Below are 22,923 nucleotides of genomic sequence, written 5' to 3' on the forward strand. Positions count from 1 at the left end.
TAAATTCACAGCCAGTTACAATCCAATATAAAACAAATACAACAACTGAATTAAAGAGGTTGAAACCTGACTCAACTATGCACGATCTGGGGGGAGGCAGACGGGTCTTGCGGCAGGAAGGCCATCCTTTCTACTTCTCTACTCAACTACCCAGGAAAATAATTTGTTGAGCAGGTGTAAGGAAGGACTTTTGAAAGTTAAATTTGAAGCCCAGGTGGGAAAGGAAGGATACAAGCTTGCCTAAGGTCTCCAAGCACTAGGATATAGAATCTGCATTAATCAGCAAGTCATCTAAATAATGAAAAATGTGGATGTCTAGGGTTCTGTAATAGGCAACTGGCCAGACACTTTGTAAACAATCCAGTTGCAGAAGACAGCCCAAAGGGTAATGCAGAAAACTGATAATGGGAGCCAAACATAGCAAATCTCAAATATTTTCTGAAAATGGGCGCTATAAGAACATAACTATCTTTGAGATCTAGAGTCACCATGAAACAGTGGTCCGGAAACAACACTATGACTGACTGTAAGGTGAGCATCTTGAATTCAGAACTTTTACAAAGGTGTTTAGAAAGGGAAAATCTAGCAGGAATCTCCAGCAGCACTCTTCTTTTGGTACCAAAAAGATTCTGGAGTAAAATCCTTTGCATTTGTGCATTGCAGGCACCGGTTCTATTACCCCTGTGTCTATCTTCCGATGGAGCTCTGGAGAAAACAGCTCTGTTTGATCTGGTGGGTGTGATGGAAACTTCCCAGAAAGGAGGAGGATTTTCTATCCACTGCCAAATATATCTATGAATTATTCTCAGCACCCATTTGTCTGAGAATATTTGTGGCCAGAATGCAGGGTTAAGAGAGAGCCTGGGAGAAAGTGGAACAGAAGGAAGGGTGGGGGAGGTAGTAGTACTCTGTGACTCTGCACAGTCATTCCTTTGCAGGGGGTTGATCCTTTTTCGGAGAGGAACCCCTATTGTTTAGTTTTGAAGAATATCCTCCTGACATTTCCTTTTGGATCCCTAACTTTATGGCTGGGATTTTTGTATGTAGGAGGACACCTTGTTCAGGAAGAACATGGGTACATGAAACATGCTAGATTCCCCAAGCATTAATTTGCCTCTATCATCACACTGTTTGAGAATCTGTGTAACAGAGGGCCCAAACACCAACTCAGAACTTAAAAGGGGTGGTATATATCCTGGGCTGTTCTTGTATTGATGTTTGGTACATAGGACAAACCAAGCGTATGGTTACGATCCGGGACCTAGAACATCTAAAAGACATAAGGAATAACAATGAAGTAAGCCCTGTTACAAAACATTTCCATGATAAACATGGTGATTCCCCTAGTAGTTTGAAATTTTGTGTGCTTGGTAGACCTTTTCTGTCTAGAGGGAGTGATCCTGTGGCCAAACTGTTAGAGTTAGAAACTAGGATGATTTTAAAATTTAAGACTTTAATATTTAGTTATTCAACATTCTGTATTTAATATTTAGTATTTATTAGTGTATTTATTTATTACATTTATTTATAATTGTTATTCAATTATATTTAATGTTGTTACTTTAAATGTTCATAGAGAGTTAATTAGCTAATTGAATTATTGACAGCTGTATGATGTGTATATATATCTGTTTAAAAATGGAATGCATTGTGATCCATGAAGGCGAATTGCCGAGGTACCAGATCGCTTGAATAAAGAAGTGCTGGTTAAGTGCTGGTGAAATCGTGTTTTTTCTATTTCTTTATTTTCTGGTGTTTTCTGAATATAGTAAATCATGTATAATGTATAAATGCTGACAAAAACACAATCTCTACAATATTTAACTGTCAAAAGATGAAAATAAAACAGAATAACAATAATAAATACAGTCTTCTAGTGTCAAGCAACACACATACCCCCACATTGCACTTCTGAGAAAAATACTGAAAGTTTCCTAGGAAACTGTAAAAACAAACATTTAACACAGACAGAAGCCACACAAATACTGCTACAAGCAGAAATTCCCACAGGAATTACTGTATAAAATATTAAAATACATTTAAAAAAACATAAAAATAGGAAGAGAATAATACATTTAATAATAAAAAGATATGAAGAGGGACCTCAAATGGTACTTATCTGAGCAGTAACCCGAAGAAAGCAGTACTGCATCCTGTGAAAAGCCAGAGATCTTTCATCTCTGGATGGCAAAAAGACTGAACATTGACTTCCTGTGCCAACTGTAGAGTTACCTCTCAGGAGATGCTCAACCAATCAGCTGTCAGAAGAAGAGCAAGGGAGGGGAGTCTGAGCTTTTGAAAACTGACCAGTACTGGACTACCTTGGCAGACAACCCAAAATGTCACTAAGGCAGTGGGAATGACGACGGTTAATGTATTCTGCATGCTCTGAAGGGACCACAGATTGGGACCTACAATTGGCTATAATGTACTAATTAATTTTACTGAGTGTCGCTAGGACTTCAGTCAGTTCTAGATTTGTATCACACAGAACCTAGTAAGAAACAATAGAGTTACAAACAAATACAGGAAAGTAGAGGTATATCCAAAAAAGAAAAAGAAGGGGGCTGGAGGGAGGGTAACCAGGACTGCAATAGTGAATACACTCGAACATCTACATTTATGGTAAGTGTACACAACTGTACTATGTTCTTCATGTTTTATTGTTGCAGTCATCACTTTTGGGTAGATTCCCAAAGCTAAGGATGGGAGGAGGAATTTTAATAGAATTAGGACCAACTAAAAGGCCCTGCAAGACTGCAGTGGCAAAGTCAGCTCTGGATTTAGAGAAAATTGGCAGATGGTAACGCCTGGAAAAAGTATGTACAGAACTCCAGGTAGCAGCTTCTAGGATGTCCCTGGTAGGGACGCCTCTGAGAAAGGCTGTAGAGGTAGATGCAGCCCTGGTAGAGTGGGGTCTGATCCCCTGTGGGATAAGTTTTCCATGGTGTTTGTAGCAAAAATGAATGCAATGGCCTATCCATTTGGAAATGGTTTGCTTTGAAATAGTCTTCCCCTCTGCCCCTGCAGCAAATGCCACCAGCAGTTGATCAGATTTCCTTTGAGGTTTAGTTCTGTCCAAGTAGAATCTAAGTTGTCTGTGCACATCTAAGGAGTGCAGAATCTGTTCCCTTTTGTTCTGTGGATTAGTAAAGAAGGTTGGCAAATGTATGGACTGATTAAGGGCCACACTGGATACCACCTTGGGCATGAAGGAGGGATTGGTCCTGAGGGACACTCTGTCCGCATGAAAGATGATGAAAGGCTCCACTGCCATAAGGGCCTGTAATTCAGATACCCTTCTTGCCGAAGTGATTGCTAAAAGGAAAGCTGTTTTCCAAGAAAGGAATTTTAAATCCGCAGTTGCAGCTGGCTTGTAAGGAGGAAGGATGAGCTTTTCCAATACAAAGTTGAGGTCCCAGGCTGGAGTTGGAGCTCTCCTGGGTGGTCGTAAATTTTTGGCCCCTCTGAGGAACTGCTTAAGCAGTGGATGAGAGAAGAGGGGTGGCTCTGTGTTACAATGAGCTGAGATAGCTGAGGTGTGAATTTTGATGTAGGAGAAAGATAAGCCTTTATGAATCATCTCCATTAAGTATTGTAAAATCTGAGGTAAATTGGGCACTGTTGTGCTCATCCCTTGAGATTGGTTCCAGACACAGAATCCTTTCCATTTTTCAGCGTAAGACTTTCTGGTACTAGGCCTCCTTGCCTCTAAAATGATATCCATCACTGGTTTACTGACGGATGGTAAAGGAGAAATTATGTAATTAGCCAGGCTGCTAGATTCAGTGTTTGAAGTTGAGGATGCAGAATTTGGTTCTCCTGCTGAGACAATAGAGTAGGAGTCTGAGGCAGGTGCCATGGGGCCCACAGTGAGACACTGCACAAGAGGGCTTACCAGCGTTGGCGTGGCCAGTCTGTTTGATCTTTAGTAGTATTTTGGAGAGCAGAGGAGGAAAGGCATAAACTGATAGTTTTTTCCAGCTGAAGGACAGAGCATCCACTTTCCAAGCTTGTTTGTGGGGAGTCCTTGTGCAGAATTTGTCCAACTGATAGTTTTGGGGGAAGGTAAACAGGTCTATATCTGGGCTCCTCCATTTGCTTGACAACATGTTGAAAATCCTTGGTTCCAGTTTCCATTCGTGTCGGTCCATGAGGTTCCTACTTAGTTCGTCTGCCAGTGTATTTAGTTCTCCTGGTAGGAATTGAGCTTGTAAATGTACCAGTCAGCTCAGGGCTGTGTTCCACAATGCCATGGCTAGTCTGCAGAGGGGGTAAGAATGTGTACTCCCCTGCCTGTTTATGTACCACATAACAGTGGTGTTGTCTGTCTTTATCGTTAATTGTCCTGGAAGAATGTGGTCCTTGAAGGCTGTCAGAGCATTCTGTACAGCTAACATTTCTTTTTGATTGATATGCAGGTGCATCTGACGTGGGTTCCATTTGCCCTGAATGCACTTCCCTGCCAGGTTTGCCTCCCATGCATAGTCTGATGCATCTGTTGTTAAGGTTTGGGTGGCAGGGGGTAGTGTGAATTGTAGTCCCTAGATTTGGTGGCAGGCTTCTGCCCACCAAAGGAACTCTAGGCGTAGGCAAGGTATGATAGGAATCATTGCTTCTAGATCCTGTGAATGTTGACACCATAGGCTTTTGACATACCACTGCAGTTTCCTCATATGCAGCCTGGCATATGGAATTAGAAGAATGCAGGAGGTCATGAACCCCAAGGCTTGCAGTATTTGCCTTGCAGATAACTGGGTTTTTGTGGCCACTTGTTTGTAGGTTGTCAAATGAATCCGTTTCTCTGGCATGAGGAAAGCCATCTGGGAAGTTGTAATCAAGCTTCCTCCCAGGAATATAATTTGTTGACAGGGTAACAGTTGAGACTTCATTTTGTTTATGGTGTACCCCAGACAAGTCAGTACCCTTTGAACAAAGGCCAGATGATTCAAAAGTATGTCCTGGCTTTCTGCCTGAATTAGACAAGCGTCCAAATATGGGTATATTTGAATATTTATTTGCCTGCAGAATGCAATGACTGGAGCTAGGCACTTTGTGAATACCCTGGGCACAGTAGATAAGCCAAAGGGCAGTGCAGAGAACTGATAGTGCATGTAACCTGCTTTGAAGCGTAGGTATTTTCTGCAAGACTCCCTGATAGGGATGTGCAGGTATGCTTCTTTTAAGTCTACTGTTGCCAACTATGCATCTTTGCCTAGCATTCGAAGCAGCTGGTGAAGAGAAAGGTATTTAGAGTAGAAAGGTCCAGGATAGGACACCATGTATTGCCTTTTCTGGGTACCAGGAAAAATCTCGAATAGAACCCTTGTCCCTTTTTCTCTTCTGGTACCAACTGAATAGCCCCCATGCTTAAGAGAGAGAGTACTTGATTTTGGGCCTCTGCCCACGGATTTGGGGGTAGATCTGGCCACCCGCTGGGTGTTAAGGTGTGGAAGTGAAATCTGCATCCTTTGGATACTATATTTAAAACCTCATTTGTCCTGGGTAATGAGTTCCCAGTTTTTGGCCTGCAGACCAATCTTTCCGCCTAAAGGAGAATTTAGTTGGGAAGTGCTTGGATGTTTTAGAAGCAAGTCATTGAGACTGTTTTCCATAGGTGGGAGTCTTACTACTCCCTGATTTGGGTGCGGAAACCCCCCACTGCTTAATCTTGTGTGTCCCCTGGGACTGAAACCTGGGGTTTCTGATATGTCTGGGTTTGGCTTGAGAAGACCTTGAAGAGGCTGGAAAGGACCAATTCTTAGAGGGCCGGTGCCTACTAAATCTAGGAGGCTGAACTTGTAAGAAATCCTTAACAGTTTGCATAGATTTAGCTTTATCTTCCATCTTTTTAAGAACTTCCTCAGCCTTGTTGCCAAACAGGCGGTCCTGATTTAAGGGAGCAACCAACAATTTAGCTTTCACATGATCAGGTAAAGATTGCTCCTTAAGCCAAGCATGCCTTCTGAGCACAGAACCAGTAACAGCAGCCCTGCAAGAGGCCTCTAAAGAATCAAATCCACATTGCAAAGTATGTTTACCAACCTGTTCAGCAGAATGCATTAAATCCTGTAATTCTTTATTTTCCGCACAGTCAGGAATCAACATAATTTTCTGTTTAAGCAATCCAATAACATGTTGTTGATACTTTAACATATGAAACTGGCAGTTTAAAGCCCTAATGGCCAAGGTTGCAGAAGTGTAAACCTTCTTACCCCATCTATCCAGTGCCCTGGAGTCTCTATCAGAAGGGGTAGGTTTTTTAGCAGTAGAAGCCTTAATGCCCTTGGGTCCCTATGAAATAGTCTCTGGATCCGCAATAGGATTTTTAAAAAGGAACTTGTGTGAATCAGGAACACTGTAATATCGGTCAGGTTTTCTGGGAGCAGGAGGCAAGGAATCAGGGGCCAAACTAGATTCCAAAAAAGCATCATCAACAATGTCTACTACTGGAGGAATAGCTAAAGGCCTATGCTGAGGCAGGAGTAAGAAATCCCTAAGCCTCTTTTTTGAATCAGAAAAGTCCTGGCTTTCCCATTGGAAATGCTCTCTTAGAGTATGTAAGGTTTCACCAAAAGAAAATTCCTCTGGAGGGGAAGCAGAGGGAATAGAGTCCTCTGCATCAGAATCCTCATAAGTAGATAAGGGCAAATCCAGACCATCAGAAAAATCAGAATCCTTGTCAGAAGATTCATAACCAACTTCAGTCCTAGGTCTCTTAGAAGGGGGAGGCTGGCTTCCCCTGATTAGAGTTATAAGATCTTAAGCCATTCTTATCATTTGTTTTTTAAGCATAGAGGTCTGAGCATGCGGCCTGGGCGTCGTTTTTTTTTAGGCATGGTTCGAGATTTAGGCCTAAAAGAAGGAGGAGGCGTCAGTTTAATATGCAAGTCCATAGGCCTGAATACACCCTCAGAAGCCGGTGCCTGCAAAGCGACTCCGGACCCACCCAAGGTAGAAACATCCGCAGGTTCCATAGTTGAAGCATCTTGTGGCATACCGGACTCCGATTGGGTCTCAGTAGAGGCCTGAGAATCAGAAGTAGCGGGTATCAGGGGCTGTGAAAGCACCTCACTAAGTACCGGCGAACTGTTGACTGGCTTAGGAAAAGTGTCATCGGCAGTTTTGACCTCGGTAGCCTGTCTCTGTCTTTATCTTTGCATTTTTTCAGAATCCCGGTAGTCGGATGGCTAACTGATGATATTTCTGGATAATTAAACCGGGAACCGAAATATTTTGAGGCGAAAATACACTGACGACGGATAGTGCACTGATTAAATAAAGCACAAAACCGACAGCACGGTACGTTGTGGTCAGGGCCTAGGCAAGGAATACAGTACGAATGAAAACCTTTACAAGGCATTTGCTTTCCACAAGTAATGCAATTATTAACTTTTACTGACATCGGAAGGAGCAAGAAAAAGTTTCCCCAACGGGGTACTAAGCTTTAGTAAGACTTCGGTTCTGAAACTCGAAAACGAAAATTTCAGGAGTTGGCCGACCGGCACTTGCGAACTGCTTCTGCTTCGGGGATCACACGGCAAGAAAGACTGATGTAATGGCATCGGCTGCATGTTTTATACCCCTGACGACCTGACGTCATGGAAGAAGGGACAGCAATGGATGCAGGACTCAAGACTTTGTTAATCAGGCCAACTGAGGGCTACTGCAAACAGATAACCCAAAAGTGATGACTGCAACAGTGAAACACGAAGAACATCTGTACTGAAAGGAGTCAGCACTGAAAACTTTAGGACACTGGAGGCAAAACTGCCTGAAAAATTCATACTCCTTTTATAAACAGCCTTATTTTTCCAGGAAAAGAGAACACCGTAAAGAAACAAAAGAAGCCACAGAGCATCACAAGGACAACTCTTCAGTGGGCAACAAATGCCTTTTCTTTAGGTCACTTAACCAGATCCTGGGAGCCCCAATTGAAAAGAACATCTATTAAAGGCCGTCTATGATGGTCTGCATGAGCTCATCCTAAAAGGAGGACAGTCTCATCCATGCCATTCTACAATGGTAGAATGGCATGGATGAGACTGTCCATGCCATTCTGCAATGGCATTTAACTGTCTACTACCCTAGCCACAGTGTCAGTCAATCAAAATCGTAGCAAGCCATGTGGAAGCTTACTGTAGAAAACAGCTCTCCTGTGAAATGAGAATCAGAAATGGCGGCCAGCTTATCAGGTCATTGATCTACTAGAGAACAGCTGAACCTTGACAGGTCAAACAGATGATAGAAGGATCTATGCTCCAACACTACAGAAGAGAATACCATGGTGCCCACCTTTTCCAAAGTCTTAGACTTCTATCAGCTGGTATGGTGGAAAGGTGCTAGGATCTCTAGGGCCTACAATAGGCAAAAGGGATTTTGGAATAATTTCAAGAACACTAGGTCAGGATCTCACTCAAGTCTACATATGGCCTGAAGAAAGGTATCCACCTTCTAGGGGGCAGGGAAAGTATAACTTGCATGCTTCCAGGCTGCAAATGAGATCTTCCCGGACAGGCTGTGCAAACGGGATGACTGAGCATTACAACTCTTTTTGCTCCAAAAATCAGACATTTCTGTGGAAAAGCAGAAGGACCATATGCCATTCCAATGAGAAAAGCATCAGTCTGATAATTTCCATAAAAGGAAGTATCTTATCCTTCTCTGAGACCATGGCCCTGGATCTTATGAATCCCTTTTCCAGAATAAAATAGACGGGACGTGAAACTGTAATCTTAAGCTCTAGGACAAGCAGCCTTATTTGGACCTTGCATATATGCAACTCAACAAGTAATGTGCAAGCCCTGGATATCAGCAAATCAGACTCTGGCATCTGGAGAAGCGCTCGTCAGAGGTGGCATCTAGGTTCTAAGGGACTGTACTCAACAAGCCAAACTCTCTGCAAGTGTATTCAAGCACATAAAGAAAACAGATTCTACCAGATGAACAGCTGGCAAAAGTCTAATGTCAAGGTACATCCCATGAGCCCTGTTGGTGCATAATGATCCAGTGGACTCTCCTCACCCTGTGAGAGAGAATTTTTTTGGACTTGGAGGGAGCAGTGGTGAAAAAAGCCCTTAATGTGACAGCTGCACTCAGGGAAGACCTCAAGGGGCCACTCAATGATGCAGTCTCTGTGCAAGCATGCTCCAGGAGGTGTGAATACCATGGGAAGCATCCCAAAGTGATTGCACCTCTTAAGACTCACTGTCTGCAGAAATGCAGATACTCAACCCAAACTAGTGTAAGGTGCACTGGTAGAACATAAAGACTGTCAAGGCTGAATGTTTGAATTACATGGAGGAGAAGAACATGTCCACTGTCTAGCATTTAACTCCTCAGCCTTCTCCTACTACTACAGCACTGACTGGGACCATACAACAGACCGTACTGTGACTCCTGTAATGGGTACTCACAAATGTCACCATCCTAAGGAAAGTGAGGTCCCTACCTTCTCCAATGATGTAAATGAATTACTGGCATTTGTGGCATCGATATTCTGCTCCTCACCCAGACAGAAGAAAGTGCCCCAGGAAGGATCCTGTCTTGTGAACTGGTGGCAAAGGGCACTACAAGATTTCAACTTTTTAGGAACTGAATACAGAAACTTTCCAAAGATGAATGCTAGGGTCAAGATTAAACAGTGCAAGTGGCAGGAAAAAAATAGTGGTATAAATCCTTGTTGCACTGTCCTAGCCCAATATGTGACACCCCAGTGTGCACAGGCAGGACACATGCTTGCATATACATGTAGGAACAAGAAATGAAAACTAGCTGAGTTACACAGTGCAAAAAGCCTTTCATCAGATCTTTGTTAGCATCAGATACTAGAACTGACGCACAAGTTAAAAGAAAAGGGGTTCAAGTAAAGAAAAAATACCACCTGACTCTCCCTCTAGGAACAAGACCAAAAACTAAAAAGATTTGTTTTTCATTCTAGTAATGACTGTAATAGAAAATCAAATCCCTGATATTTTTTTAAATAAGGAAAGTGTTTTAAAGTTCCTCACGTTCCCTCAAGCAAACATACTTCATCTAATGCTGAAACCCCCTCCTTACCAAAATTGCCCAATTCTGTAAAACAAAATAAAAGAAACCTGTCATCTTTTGCTGTTTAATGATGAAGCAGCTGCTGACTGCAGTGGTTTGCCACATATAAACTACACATTTCCAGGTTTTACATAACCCACAGGAGTTTGTTCTGTCTGCACCTACCTTATTAAGGTGAAGTTGTTGCTGCTGGAACTGCTGCTTGTGTTTCTCAAGGAACTGCTGATGTTGTTGCTGGATGACGAGCTGTTGAAGAGCCTGTGCATTCTGTGGAAGGGGTGCTGACTGCGTGCGTCCCAGTGGGCGATGTTGTCGCAGCTTGTGTATTGAAGGCGAGACCCGCTCAGAACCAACCAGCGTCTGCGTGTGGAGAGGCAGTGCTCCAAGTCCTGAAAGATACCAGTCTGAAGATAAAATGGAGGAAAAAGCAGCAGAAGAAAAAGACAGAAAAGAAAAAAAAAAAAGAGGAGAGGAGAAAACATTTTGTTCAGTAATGAATGCAATGTTATGAAATGATTATAAATGGCTGTGTTTTGTACAGCTCAGTAAAGGGCAAACAATGTAGAGATGAGTTACACATTAAATACATGAAGAGAGACAGTAAGACGGTAGATACTCTAATCCATATGTTTGAAGGGGTGGTGGGAGCTACACGCAGTAAACCGATACTATTATTGATCATACAGCTACAAACATTCTTAGATGTAAACAATCTTCTCAATCTCCACATCAAAAATACCAACTAAAGCATCATTTTCTGTGTAAGGGACCGTAAACAAAAGTCCAGAATATGTTGTCTAATCCAGATCATATAAAGCCTAAAGCAATCAAAATTGCACAATACACCTCTCAAGTACTCTGCTCCTATAAGAGAACACCTGGTACACAAAAAACACTCAAATGACATAATGCAAATGTTAGAAGTACCTTAGCCCAAACTACTTAATTTTACTTGGACAAAAGTACAAAAATAACCAATCTGTAGGTGTAAAAATATCACTAGGATGAACTACAGTGAAACAAAACAGAATTCCAACAAAAAATGAATGCACCCAAATATAATCAGATCTTAGCACTTAAGGTATCATGGAGTTAATTCAAATAATGCAGTGCTGTATTATTTGCCAAATATATTTGCATTTACAGTTTGGCTATCTGATATAGTTTAGAAATCTCTGTACAGAACACCCCTGCAGAAACAGAAGCAAGATACAAAGTACAGACAAAAACTCTCTCTCACTCTCTAAACTTCCAAATTATAACGAATACCGAACTTACAGGTATTTATAAAGAAAGACTATGGAAAAATCAAGTAAAGGCATGGAATTGATGAACATATACAGACATGCAAAGACCAAGAAATGATGTTCAATTTTATACCTAACAAGTATCCACACTACTCTTCACTTTATTTACTGAGGAGGTAGACTCTATGTTTGACCATTTACAGTCAAAATCCAGAATGAGTACATCGCAAAATCTATTACTTATACAGCTGTAGTCTGACACATAAGCAAATGCATTTTCCAAATTGTGCATCAGTCCTTATTATGAAGCAGAAAACCATCAAGTACTCCTTAACTTTCTTCGGAAAGCCAGTATAACTGCAGCAATTATTGTAGACAGCCAGACAACTTGTATGACAGCTGAAGTGGTTACTTGGTCCTGCTTTTCCGATTTTGTCTTTTGATCAGAATGCTGGCAAGGTAGTATCTACTTCATTGTCTTAGTATACTTTATGTTATTACCGGATACAGCTGTTGTAGTGTGGTTGCTGTGTTGTGATACGTATTCTCTAGGTAAAAAAAAACTGTGTGTGGACTGATGTGACTAATGTAAATGCTGTATGTGTTAGATATTGCAGAAGGGTGGGTCTGAAGTTATGGTCAGTTATGCTTCACAAACTGTTGCTGGCTGAATTCCACACATGGGGGTGTGAAACTTCTGAGATCTCTTTGTACACTGGTCAGATTTGTGGTCTTGTTGCTAAGAGTGTACTGTCAGTGTGTGACCTGACATTATGACAATTCATGTACATTAACAGCATAGTAATACGGTTTATGAGGTTAAAGAAAAGAATGCAAAGCAGTCTGTTGCCTTGGCTGTACTTGTAACCACACTCTGCATTTGAGAAGGAAGACATGTGCTTTTCCTGGTAGTTAAGACACTTGCACACTTGATGAACTGCTATTTCTAAGCTTTGGTTGTAAAGATGAAGATCGCTCCATCAACAGCCTTTTCACAAAAGACTGATTAAAGCCATACAAATAAATGGAACTTATGATGTCTCCCCCCAAGTCTAGCCAAAAGATATCCACTGAAAAGGTTGATGATGAGACAACCAAATACTGCTTCAGGTCCTACTATGCAAAGGAACAAACATCAGTCAAGCTGAGATAAAACTACTTTCTTATTTTTCCATCTGTTATTCTGTGAGCTATCAGTGTGTTGTGAAGGGCAACATGGGGTCAGGTAGTGCACCTAGATACATGAACTGCGGAAGATGAATGCTGTCACTGTTTTTTACTGATTATTTTGCAATTTGTATTTATTTCTAAGGGGTCCTGAGCATGTGTTTTGTTTTAATATCACTTACTATGAGAACTTGGCTTTGATATTAGTGTAACATATTTGTGAATTCCTTTTATCTTTGTATTTCCATGTTTCAGGATCAAAACATCACAAGGTATAAAGAAAAAAATAACTGTAAAAAGGAGTGTCTAGCAGTGATCAGTAAGGCATTATCCCCTTGGTCAGGTCAGTCTATGTGGAATGTATACTATTGCTTACTTTTAGTTTAAAAGTTCTGTCAAACAGTTTTCAAGTTCTGAGCTTGTACAGCTGGTGATATGCCATATTTTTTGAGGTAATGGAGTAATAAGTTGTGATTTACACTGCTGAATAGTCAGTCAGGAAGTGTTGTGTTAAAAGGTCTAGACTACAGTTACAAGGGATATTGTGTGATTGTTTCCTACCTGCAAAATAAGGAAAGCATGGGGAGGGTTTAAAAACAACATACTGTCTGCATACATGGGTCACATTTTGTTTTAAATACTGTGTGTGTGCGTGTGTGTGTGTGTGTGTGTGTGTGTGTATGCGTGTGCATGCGTATGTGTGCGTGCGTATGTGTGTGTATGTGTGTGTGCGTGTGTGTGCATGTGTGTGTGTGCGCTTGAACTTTCCTGAAAGTTTAGCCCTTAAGCCAGTTGCAATAAGTAAAGGAACTGTCCTAGAAGATCATGAACAAAAAATCAAAGGAAGGAAAAGTACTATTGCTCAACAACTTACCATAAAAGTGGATGTTCTTTGTTTAGATCACTACTGTGGCAATCCTGACTACTGGGACCTCTGACACAGATGGGCCAAACATCCATCCCAACTTCTTGATCTCAGCCCCCTTCATCCTTCAGGCAAAGATAGCCTTCCCTCTGGGATGTCAGGATATCCCAATACACAGCCAGCATACACACACAGCACATTTTCTTCTTGCCAGATTGCAGATTGTATGAATCACATTTTTGGCATCTGTAGTCTAGAGAGGTGCAACCTGCTCCAAAGACCAGGAGATAAGTACCTCATTGGAAAACCTCCTTATCATCTTTTTTTTTTCTACTGCTATTCAGCTTAAGGAAATACAAATAAAATGCCTTATTACTACAAAATTAAATGCAAATTTGTTTTACAACTTAGATTAAAATCTGTCTGCACATGACAAGCTCTATGAATTTTAAAGGCTCCAATGTCAGAACACGACGTCTGAACACTTGCTTGTGAGTTAAAAGTGAGGAACCACCCTTGAACTTTAACTGCAATGTATTAATTTACTTTCAGCTGTGTTCTGAATATGCAATATCAAAAATCAGTAATTATGTACTTAACATAACGTGGTATCTGTGTTATCCTATTTCATTATTCATAAAGTCTGGGTCTTGGATCTGATGTCGGATCCAATCCAGCACTTTACAGAGTAGATTCAAGGCTTGAGCTCCTCCCAGTCTATAATCCCTTTCTACCTTCAAACCCTCAGATCGAGTTCGCTGACCAAAGACTGGAAAACACCAGGGCACCTGACTATCCAACTAGATGTAGACAACAATTGCATTAGAACCACGACAGATGGTAGCTCAAGGGCCCGAAACCCCAGCCTCTCCAGAACCACCAGAAACATGGAAGGGGGCAGGAGGTGATGAATAATGAAACAGGATAACACACATACTAAGTTATGATAAGCACATAACTATTGATCTGATGTTATCCATTTCATTATTCATCACATCTGGGTCAGAATCCCCAGCTACAAAGAACCCCAGACAGCCCTAAGGAAGGATATGCCTGGGCACTGTGGAACCAAGACTTCTGGGGATCATATCCAGTTTTTAATGAGCAACAAAAGTTTGAGGAGTGGACCAAGTGGCCGCAGCAAAAACCCTGTTCTAAGGACATCTTGGTGGCGAAGGCCAAAGAAGTAGCAACTGACCTAAGAGAATGCACCTTAGGAGGATGAAGCAGCTACATCTTTTTCATACAGTAAACCAGGGAAATGCAACTAGAGATCCACTTAGAAATCATTAGTTAAGAAACTGCTTGGCCACACCTGTTCAAGGAAAAATCCACAAATAACTGGTCAGATTTTCTGAATGATTTAGTCCGATGTAAATAAAATCTCAGCTGTCGATGTACATCCAAGGTATGGAACAGATATTCGCCCTTATTAGAGTGATTAGGAAAGAAAGCAGGCAACTCAACTGGATATCCTCATTAAGATTCCTTTCAGTAGCTACTTTAGGCATAAAAGAGGGCTTAGTTCGTAAAGTCACCCTGTCCTTATGAAAAACAATATATGGTGGCTTAGAAGATAAGGCCTGCAATTCAGAAACTCTCTTGGCCGAAGTAATGGCTACCAAAAAGGCATTCTTCCATGAAAGATATTTGAGATCACAAGAATGATCACGCTCAAATGGACTTTGGGTGAGAGATTGCAACATCAACGTCAAATCCCAAGGAGGGGTGGGATCTTTGGCTGAAACCCTAAGAAGGAAGATGCCCTTCATGAAGGCCTTACATAACCTAGAGGAAAATGTGGGTCCAGTATTGGCATGGAAATTATAAATGGCCACCAAATGCAATTTGACAGTCGAAAAGCTGGCACCTTCCTGAAACAGAGATGTTAAGAAGAGAAGGATATCTGGAATAGGAACTGTAAAAGGGTCCAGATTCCATTCCGCTGCCCAAAAGGAAAAACACTTCCACTTACTAAGGTAGACCTTCTGAGCAGAAGGCTTCTGCGAGGCCAGAATAATTTTCCTGATGGGAGAAACCAGCCAGGACTGCTTTACTATGACAGGAAGTGGAAAAATGACATGGTCAGGCGAAGAGATTGGGAGGTGGTTCTGATAGGTGAGAGATGAGATCCAGAACAGGATCAAGTATACAGGAAGGTACTTGAGATGAGACCTGAGGAAGGGGAACTACACCTAATAAGGCCAGAAGGGAGCAATGTGTATCATGGAACTCCTCAGTCTGGAGGATTTCTGAAGTACTTTGGGGATTAAGGGAAGGGGAGGGTAAGCACAGAGGAGACCTGGGGCCAATCATCTACAACAGTGCCTCTTGGGGGCTGCCCCTCTGGGGGAATCAGGGAAAAGAATCTGCTGCATTTGCTGTTCAAAGGGGATGCAAAAAGACAACAGTAAGGTTGGCCCCAAAGGGTGAAAATCTGAGATGCCAATGATGGATTGAGGGAACCACACATGTGGAGTCAGGATAGATCTGCTGAGTTTGTCTGCTAAGACGCTGGACTCCTCAGGCATGTGTGTTGCAAGGAGAAAGCAACTGGAAGAGGCTTCCCACACTCTCATGGCCTCTCTTCACAATGGGTGTGATTGTGTTCCCCCTTGTTTGTTTGTTTACATACCAGACCACCGATATGCTGTCTGCATGAATCGTTACCATTTCCAGAGGAAGGCAATCCTGAAAGGCTTGTAATAAGAGGAGGCCTGCCCTCGTCTTTAGGATGTTTATATGTAATTTGGTCTCCGACAGGGACCACGTGTCTTGGGCAGTCCTGCCCTGAAAATGAACTCCCCACTCCAACAGGGAAGCATCTGTGCCCTCAGTGGCCATGGGAAGAGAAAACGGTCTTCCCCGAAGGAGATTCTCTGATTGAAGCCACCACTGCAGGTGCCATCTGCAAATGGGAGTCAATGGAATAGGCATGGACATTGATGAGACAGAAAAGACCACTGGAGCACCCACATGTAGTATCTCGCTAGAGGAACAAAGAGAATAGCCGCCGATGTGAACCCCAGCACTCTCAGAATAAGATGTGCCTGGGGTGATGGAACCTCCAAGATGGCCCTGACCTGCTGCTTCATCAAGCCCACTCTATGGGGAGGTAATGCTGCAACCTCTGTGACTGTGTTGAGATGAGTCCCAATGAACTCTATGCTTTGTATCAGAGACAGCTTCAACTTCCCTAAGTTGACAGTAATCCTCTTAGGAACCAGTTCCACAGTGTCAGGTTCCTTTCATGCCCTGCGTGCTCGTCCATAGGGGGAGACCCAGGAAGTAAATGGGCCTGTCCTGAATGCATTCAGGAGCACAGATTCCTCTGAAGGTAGGGGTTGGGGAGACCAACTGCCTTTCTGCTTCAACAGCTCCAGAATGTCCCTGAAGGAGATGTCATCCGGTGGAGATCTGGATGACCTGTCCCCTTCATCAAAATATGTGTCCTCCTTAAGGGATTCCATAGAGGAGTCCAAGTGCCTTCTCCTGCACAGTCTCTTCCAAGGTGGCTCTTCTGTAAGGGGCTCAGGAGAGGACTCAGAAGACAGAGGAATCCCTGGGGCTCTTGATGCCTGAAGGCTACCTCAGGAGGGCTGACCCTGGACAGGATGGATGGGCTTAGGACACCTGATATCGATGGGGTGGGACATTCCCGGAAGGGGGAGGACACTGCTCCAGACTTGGAGAAGGTCTGCTCTACCACCCAAAAAGCCAAAGGACTTGAGGAAACCCCATCCCCATTCTCTATAGCCCAAACCACCAAGGAAGGGGGAGTGGAGCCCGACCTGGGCCTGGGCCCTTTGAACAGTACCATCCCCAAGCTGTTGAAGGCCAATGCTCTCAAAGGAAGGGACCGATCAGAAAATCCCAGACCACAACCCCTTCCCAGGGACCTGGCGCAGACCTCTCAGAGGTGAGACCCACTCTGGTCCAAAGTCACAGGGACCGAGCTAGTCAAGGACCCTGGAGGAACCAGGAAAACCGCCATTCCCAGATCCCCTGATGCCTCCCTAGGGGAAACCAGGACCTAGGATTCTGAAGCCACAGGAATTGGAAGAGGAGACATCAATTTAGGAGCTGAGGATTTCCCCGAGCCCGAATGAGGTGCAGATGCCAAAATACCCATCTCTATCAGGGGCCTAAGGAAACTCCGCATCATCCTGCCTATGTCAAAGGGAAGATGCTTCTGGGGGATCTGGAAAAGGCTGAAGAATGAGTGGATTTAGAAGAGGAAGCCAGCTGAGATCTCAAAACCACTCTATGGTGTTCCCAATCTGAGGAACGAGTCTTATGTCTAGGATCCAAAGACTTCAGATTCCTAGAGGAACCAACCAGGGAGCCCAGAATAACTAACTCCAGATCTGAGGAACATGCTCGACCTAAACCCTGTAAATCAGCCTGCCTCGGATCCGGGGGAGCTAAGGGATCTGGATGAATGGCAGTAGGATTCGAGGGTCTCTGATCAGAGAATGCCTCAGCTCTGGAAGACAGATCCTGAGCCTTTGGATCCAACCCTGTCGAGGACTGCTTTGGATCCAAAGGACTGCGATCCAAGAGTCTCATCTGTTTTTGGGAAGCCAGAGTAGAAGCCCCCAGGGAGGGAGAGGAAGTCTTCCTCTTAGAGTCTTTGTGGCCGTTAGAGGAGGGGGAGCCTGAAACAAAGGGACCCCCTTGCGCCATGCCCTTGAGCAGTAGTTTGTTCCGTTGATCCACCAATGGCCAAGGATTGAATGCAGCACAAACTGAATATTCAGCCTCGAGGTGGTCAGATCCCAGACAATAAACACACTTCTTGTGAGTGTCAGAATTAGACATCTTATACCCACAAGAAGAACATCTTTTAAACCTGGTAGGCGTATCTCTTTCAGACATGGTACTACCAGCAATCACACACACAAACAACACACCAAGAAAAAAACCTAAACTATAAGCCCCTGAACTACCCACACAGCTCCTGAACAAGTAGCAGGGACCAAATATACACCACCAAAGAAAAACAGCTACCACAAAACACCAAAAGCCCCAACAATAACTAGACTAAGGGAGAGGGATATGGAAAAAGGCGCCAAGTGCTGAAAAGGGAGGAAGGGCAAGGAAAGACAGACATCTAACATTGCACGAGTGCTAACAACAGGGAGGGGAGGAAAGAAAGAAACTAACTAAACTAAACTACCTGAAAAAAATAGAAATTAGAATACTTATCTGAGAAAAAATCCAAGAAAAACTTTTAACCCACTCTCTGAGCCAGGAATCACGTCTGTAGCAAAACGCGGTAAACAAGATCTAAGGGTTTGAAGGTAGAAAGTGATTATGGGAGTGGGAGGAGCACAAGCCTTGAATCTACTCTGTAAAGTGTCAGATCGGATCAGACATTGGATAAAAGACCCAGACATGATGAATAATGAAATGGATAGCATCTGATCTTACAGTTTTAGAGAGGTACCATATGAATACAAAAAATAGATGTAGGCTTGGCCCTGGAATTTTCAAGGAAAACTGACTGAAAAACAGAGGCAGTCTATACACTAAGACTTCAGGTATAACCACATTAGACTACAGTTAGTGAGAAGTCTGGTGGTAAAAAAGACTTACAGTTCACTATTAAACTACAACTGGGAAGCATTTTCCCAAAGCAGTCTTCTGAATGTCCAATAGCAAAGGTTCTCAGCACTTTACACAGAGAAATTTAACACAGATTACAGTTAAAGGACACACAAATGAGAAACAGCAGACTCCTGGAGCAAGCCGATATATGCAGGAAAAGGTTAAACAATAAAATGTCTTGCACTTTGGCTGCAGTGGGTGAGTGCTGAAAGGGTAAGACATGATCTGATAGTAAGGGAGAATTTATTAAAGTTGGTGGGTAACCTGGCATGCAACTGTGCAAACTGTGTTTTTAGCTTAAATAAAGTGCACTGCTGCATTAAGTAAGAAGCAAATGCATCTTGGGAAAAGAGGAGAGATGGATAGGTCTGAGCCTCATATGGAGTGCTTGGTAAATAAAAGAATAGGAAAAGTTGTGCACATACATTTTTAGTAAAGCACTAAAACCCCAATAAGATATTAACTCTATTAATGGTTGTCAAGTCTCATAACAGTAAGGATAGTAATTTTTTTACAGGGGAAACGTGGACTTTAATTGGAGGCATCTTGTATTAATATGACAGCCAACCAAACAAGATAGGACCAAAAATCTCTACAAATCTTTTTTTTTAAGCAAGAAACATCTTTATTAAATTACCATGTGTGACATAGGCAATCATACATTTATATAAATGAAAACAAATCATACTGATATAATTTTAGTTGCAACCATTATATACATCACAAACCATATTGACATAATTTTATTTGCTAACAAATGCTGACAATAAGGCACCGACCAGGAATGCAGTAAAACACCATTTAATCCACAGTAAATCAAACAGACTGAGCGCTTTCTCCAGGTCTACTGGCTTCATCAGAGTCTGATGAACTTCTAGTACAGTTGGTTTGAGCTTTGATGTCCATTTTCTGGCAACTGCTTTTTTGATAGCCATCACAATTAGAATCCCAATTAGACTCAGCAAGGCCTTACTATGTCTAGGCAATTCTGATTCCATATCACAGCTCAAAAAATGATTTCCTTAGTTGCATCAATTTGCTCACCCTGTATCTCTGACAGAGTAGTCTGCAAGGAATCTTAAAAGTCTGCCAACTCATTACACTCCCAGAAAATATGTTTCCAATTACCTCTTTCTTCCCCATCAAACCTCCAACATGTGCTGTCTATCTGAAGAAAAATTCTATGGAGTCAACGTAAGGTATAAAAATACTTATGCAAACACTTCCAAGCAAAGATCCTAAATCTTCTAGACTTTGTTGCATATTTGGGAGACATACTATATGCCCCCCATTGTTTCTTTGTGAATTGCTTAATCAGTCTCTCTTCCCAATCCTTTCTAACCTCCTCTGATTGAGTCTTATAGTTATTATGCAACATTTTGTATGGTCTACCAATTATTCCTTTGTTAAAAGCAGCTTCTGTTGTAGATTCTACTAAAAACTCTACCAGTGCTAGTCTTCTGCTTAGGACCCCCCTATTTCTTTCTCTTTACTCATACTCTGATGTCAATTCTTAATAGAGAAGGCAACTTCTAGCCTGCAGTCCAAATACATTCTTGGCCAATTCCCATTCTATTACCTTTCCCTCTCTTAAGTATTTGCTCCCAATATCTTGGTTCTTTTGCCAGTTTTCTCCAATAAATGCTAGCTCCCTATTGCCTATTATCTGTATCCCTAATTGCAATCATCCCTATTGACAGAATCTCCATTTTCCATTCTTGTATTGGCTTAATTCTTAAAATACATTTTGATAATTTATTAATATAATATTCTGTATGGTTATTGTTATTCTCCTTAAGGATTTGCATCAAAAATTCCAGTCTGTCCTTGTTTCTTGACCCCCCCAACCCGTTTCATCATCATCCATTTCTACTTTGAATTATAGGTTTCTGCTTGTTTTATGTATTGGAGCCTTAATTGTGTAGCTCTGAAATACCCTACAAATCAGGGACCTTTCCTGTGGACTGGTTATACATTACCATTTTTATCTCATCTCCTTCTATCCTAACTGTTAGTAATTGTGCTTCATCCACCTTTAACCTTGGCATATTTAATTCTTCCATAAACATTTCCATTTGTACCTATACTTGAGTCTTCCTGTTCCACTGGAAGAATCATCTCATCCCACTTGACTCTTGCCATCTTCCCCTCCCAGATAAAATCCGTCACCTCCTTATTAGTTGCTAACCACAATCTATTCTGGTTGAAAAAAATATGCCTGACCTGTGCATAAAACTAAAGGGACTAAAAACATTTTAACTGCTTGTACTTTGCTATCCATATCCATATAACAGAACTTCCAACTTCTCAATTTTTGTATTACCTTTTTAGTCTCTTCCCACATATCCTTAGCTGCCACACCTGAATCATTTTTTAACCATACTCCTAAGTACTTCATTTTATCATGTCCCCATAAATATGGATATTTCTGAACCAATTTGTGTGTGGGTACATAATTTACAGCTATTGCCTTTGTTTTATCTTCATTAATTTTGTATCCCAAAAAGATCTGAAACTGCCTCAAATTGTTCCACAACGACGAAATATCCTTTTCTTGTTTTATCGGGTATAAAATATAATATCATATGCAAACAGAGCCAGCTTTTCTTGACTACCATACCAATTATATCCTTGAATTTCTGAGTCTCTTATTTACATTGCCAGTAGTTCTAAGTATAATGCAAATAACAAAGGGGAAACAGGACAATCTTGCCTGGTTCCTGTGTTCAAACAGAAATTATCAGGAACCCTCCCACTTTAATTTTCGTTTCCAATCTCTCATATATCCTCCTAATCAACCTTATAATTCTATCAGGGAATGTAAATGCTTCCAGCTTATTCTGCATCAAGACCCACTAACAACAGTGGCATTTTCTTACATTCTGGTTCCCTCTGGACCATTAAAGTTCTGTTAAAGTTGTCAAATGTTTGCCTCCCCCTCCACAAAACAATACTGAACAATATCTTCGATCTTGGCATTGCCTTTGCCAGTCTTTAGCTATTACAGACCAACAGTTTAAAATCACGGTTTAGGATTGAAATGGGCCTGTATGATGCTGGTCTGACGGGTCTTTACCCACTTTAGGTATTACAGCCACCACTGCTTTCTTCTAGGATGTTTGTGCTCCTCCTGTCTTTATCAATTTTTCCCTCCAGCTTCCAAATATCCACAGGAATACCATCTATTCCTGGGGTCTTTCCAGTGGACTACTTATACATTACCATTTTTATCTCATCTCCTTCTATCCTGTTAGTAATTGTGTTTCATCCACCTCTAACCTTGGCATATTTAATTCTTCCATATTTGTACCTATTCTTGATTTTCATATTTCTCTGCTTGATACAGACTTTAATAAAATTTCCAAAATATTTCTAGTACCTCTACAGGATCTCCTGTTATCTGCCTTGTTATAGTTTCCCTAAGCTTGGCGACAACCCTTTCTATCTTCTGTTGCTTGAGGCGTTCTGCTAAAAGTTTTTGTGCTCTGGAGTTATTATTAAAAAAAAAAAAAACAGTTGCTTAACAGTAATTTTTCTAAACTTGTGCATGTTATTAAGTTAATCCCTTATTTTCTGTTCAGCATTCTGCAGTTGCTCCTCTTCTTGTTCTGGGAGATTCACCCTAGTCTGCAATATGTTAATATTTGTCAATCCCTCTAAATAATTCTTATAAGAGTCACGAAGGGATTTCCATTAAAAGTTTAGGAATGAAATGTTGTGGGGCATGCAAACAATATAGATTTATTTTCAAGGGAACCAGTTTCTCTGTTCCTGGCCATTCTAAATTAATTTGTGCTAAGTGCAGCTACAATTGCAATGCTAAAGGGATCATTTGTATTGCCTTTTGTTCATCGTGTCCAGCATTTTATGCCGGAAAGACTACTGACCCCCTGCAGGCAAGAATATATCAGCATAATTATGCTATTAGTAGAGAAAACAATTGTAATGCCCTGTATAAACATTCTGTATTGTGTAAAGATTTTA

At 41.7% G+C, this 22,923-nt stretch overlaps 1 protein-coding gene across 6 annotated transcripts in view; it reads right to left on the reverse strand.

Annotated features, from left to right (window-relative positions):
• HDAC4 (histone deacetylase 4) overlaps window positions 1–22,923 on the reverse strand; it is a 3,124,471-nt gene that overhangs the window by 1,229,052 nt on the left and 1,872,496 nt on the right. For 4 of the 6 annotated variants that reach the window (XM_044075057.1, XM_044075060.1, XM_044075056.1 and 1 more), the window contains one exon: window positions 10,216–10,454. In XM_044075057.1, the coding sequence (XP_043930992.1) occupies window positions 10,216–10,454 (239 nt within the window). The remainder of the gene's footprint in view (window positions 1–10,215; window positions 10,455–22,923) is intronic. The other 2 variants (XM_044075061.1, XM_044075058.1) reach the window with 1 other exon arrangement.

This window comes from Protopterus annectens, chromosome 6.part0 (assembly GCF_019279795.1).
Source record: "Protopterus annectens isolate FY-2018-M chromosome 6.part0, PAN1.0, whole genome shotgun sequence".
Taxonomy (NCBI): domain Eukaryota; kingdom Metazoa; phylum Chordata; order Ceratodontiformes; family Protopteridae; genus Protopterus; species Protopterus annectens.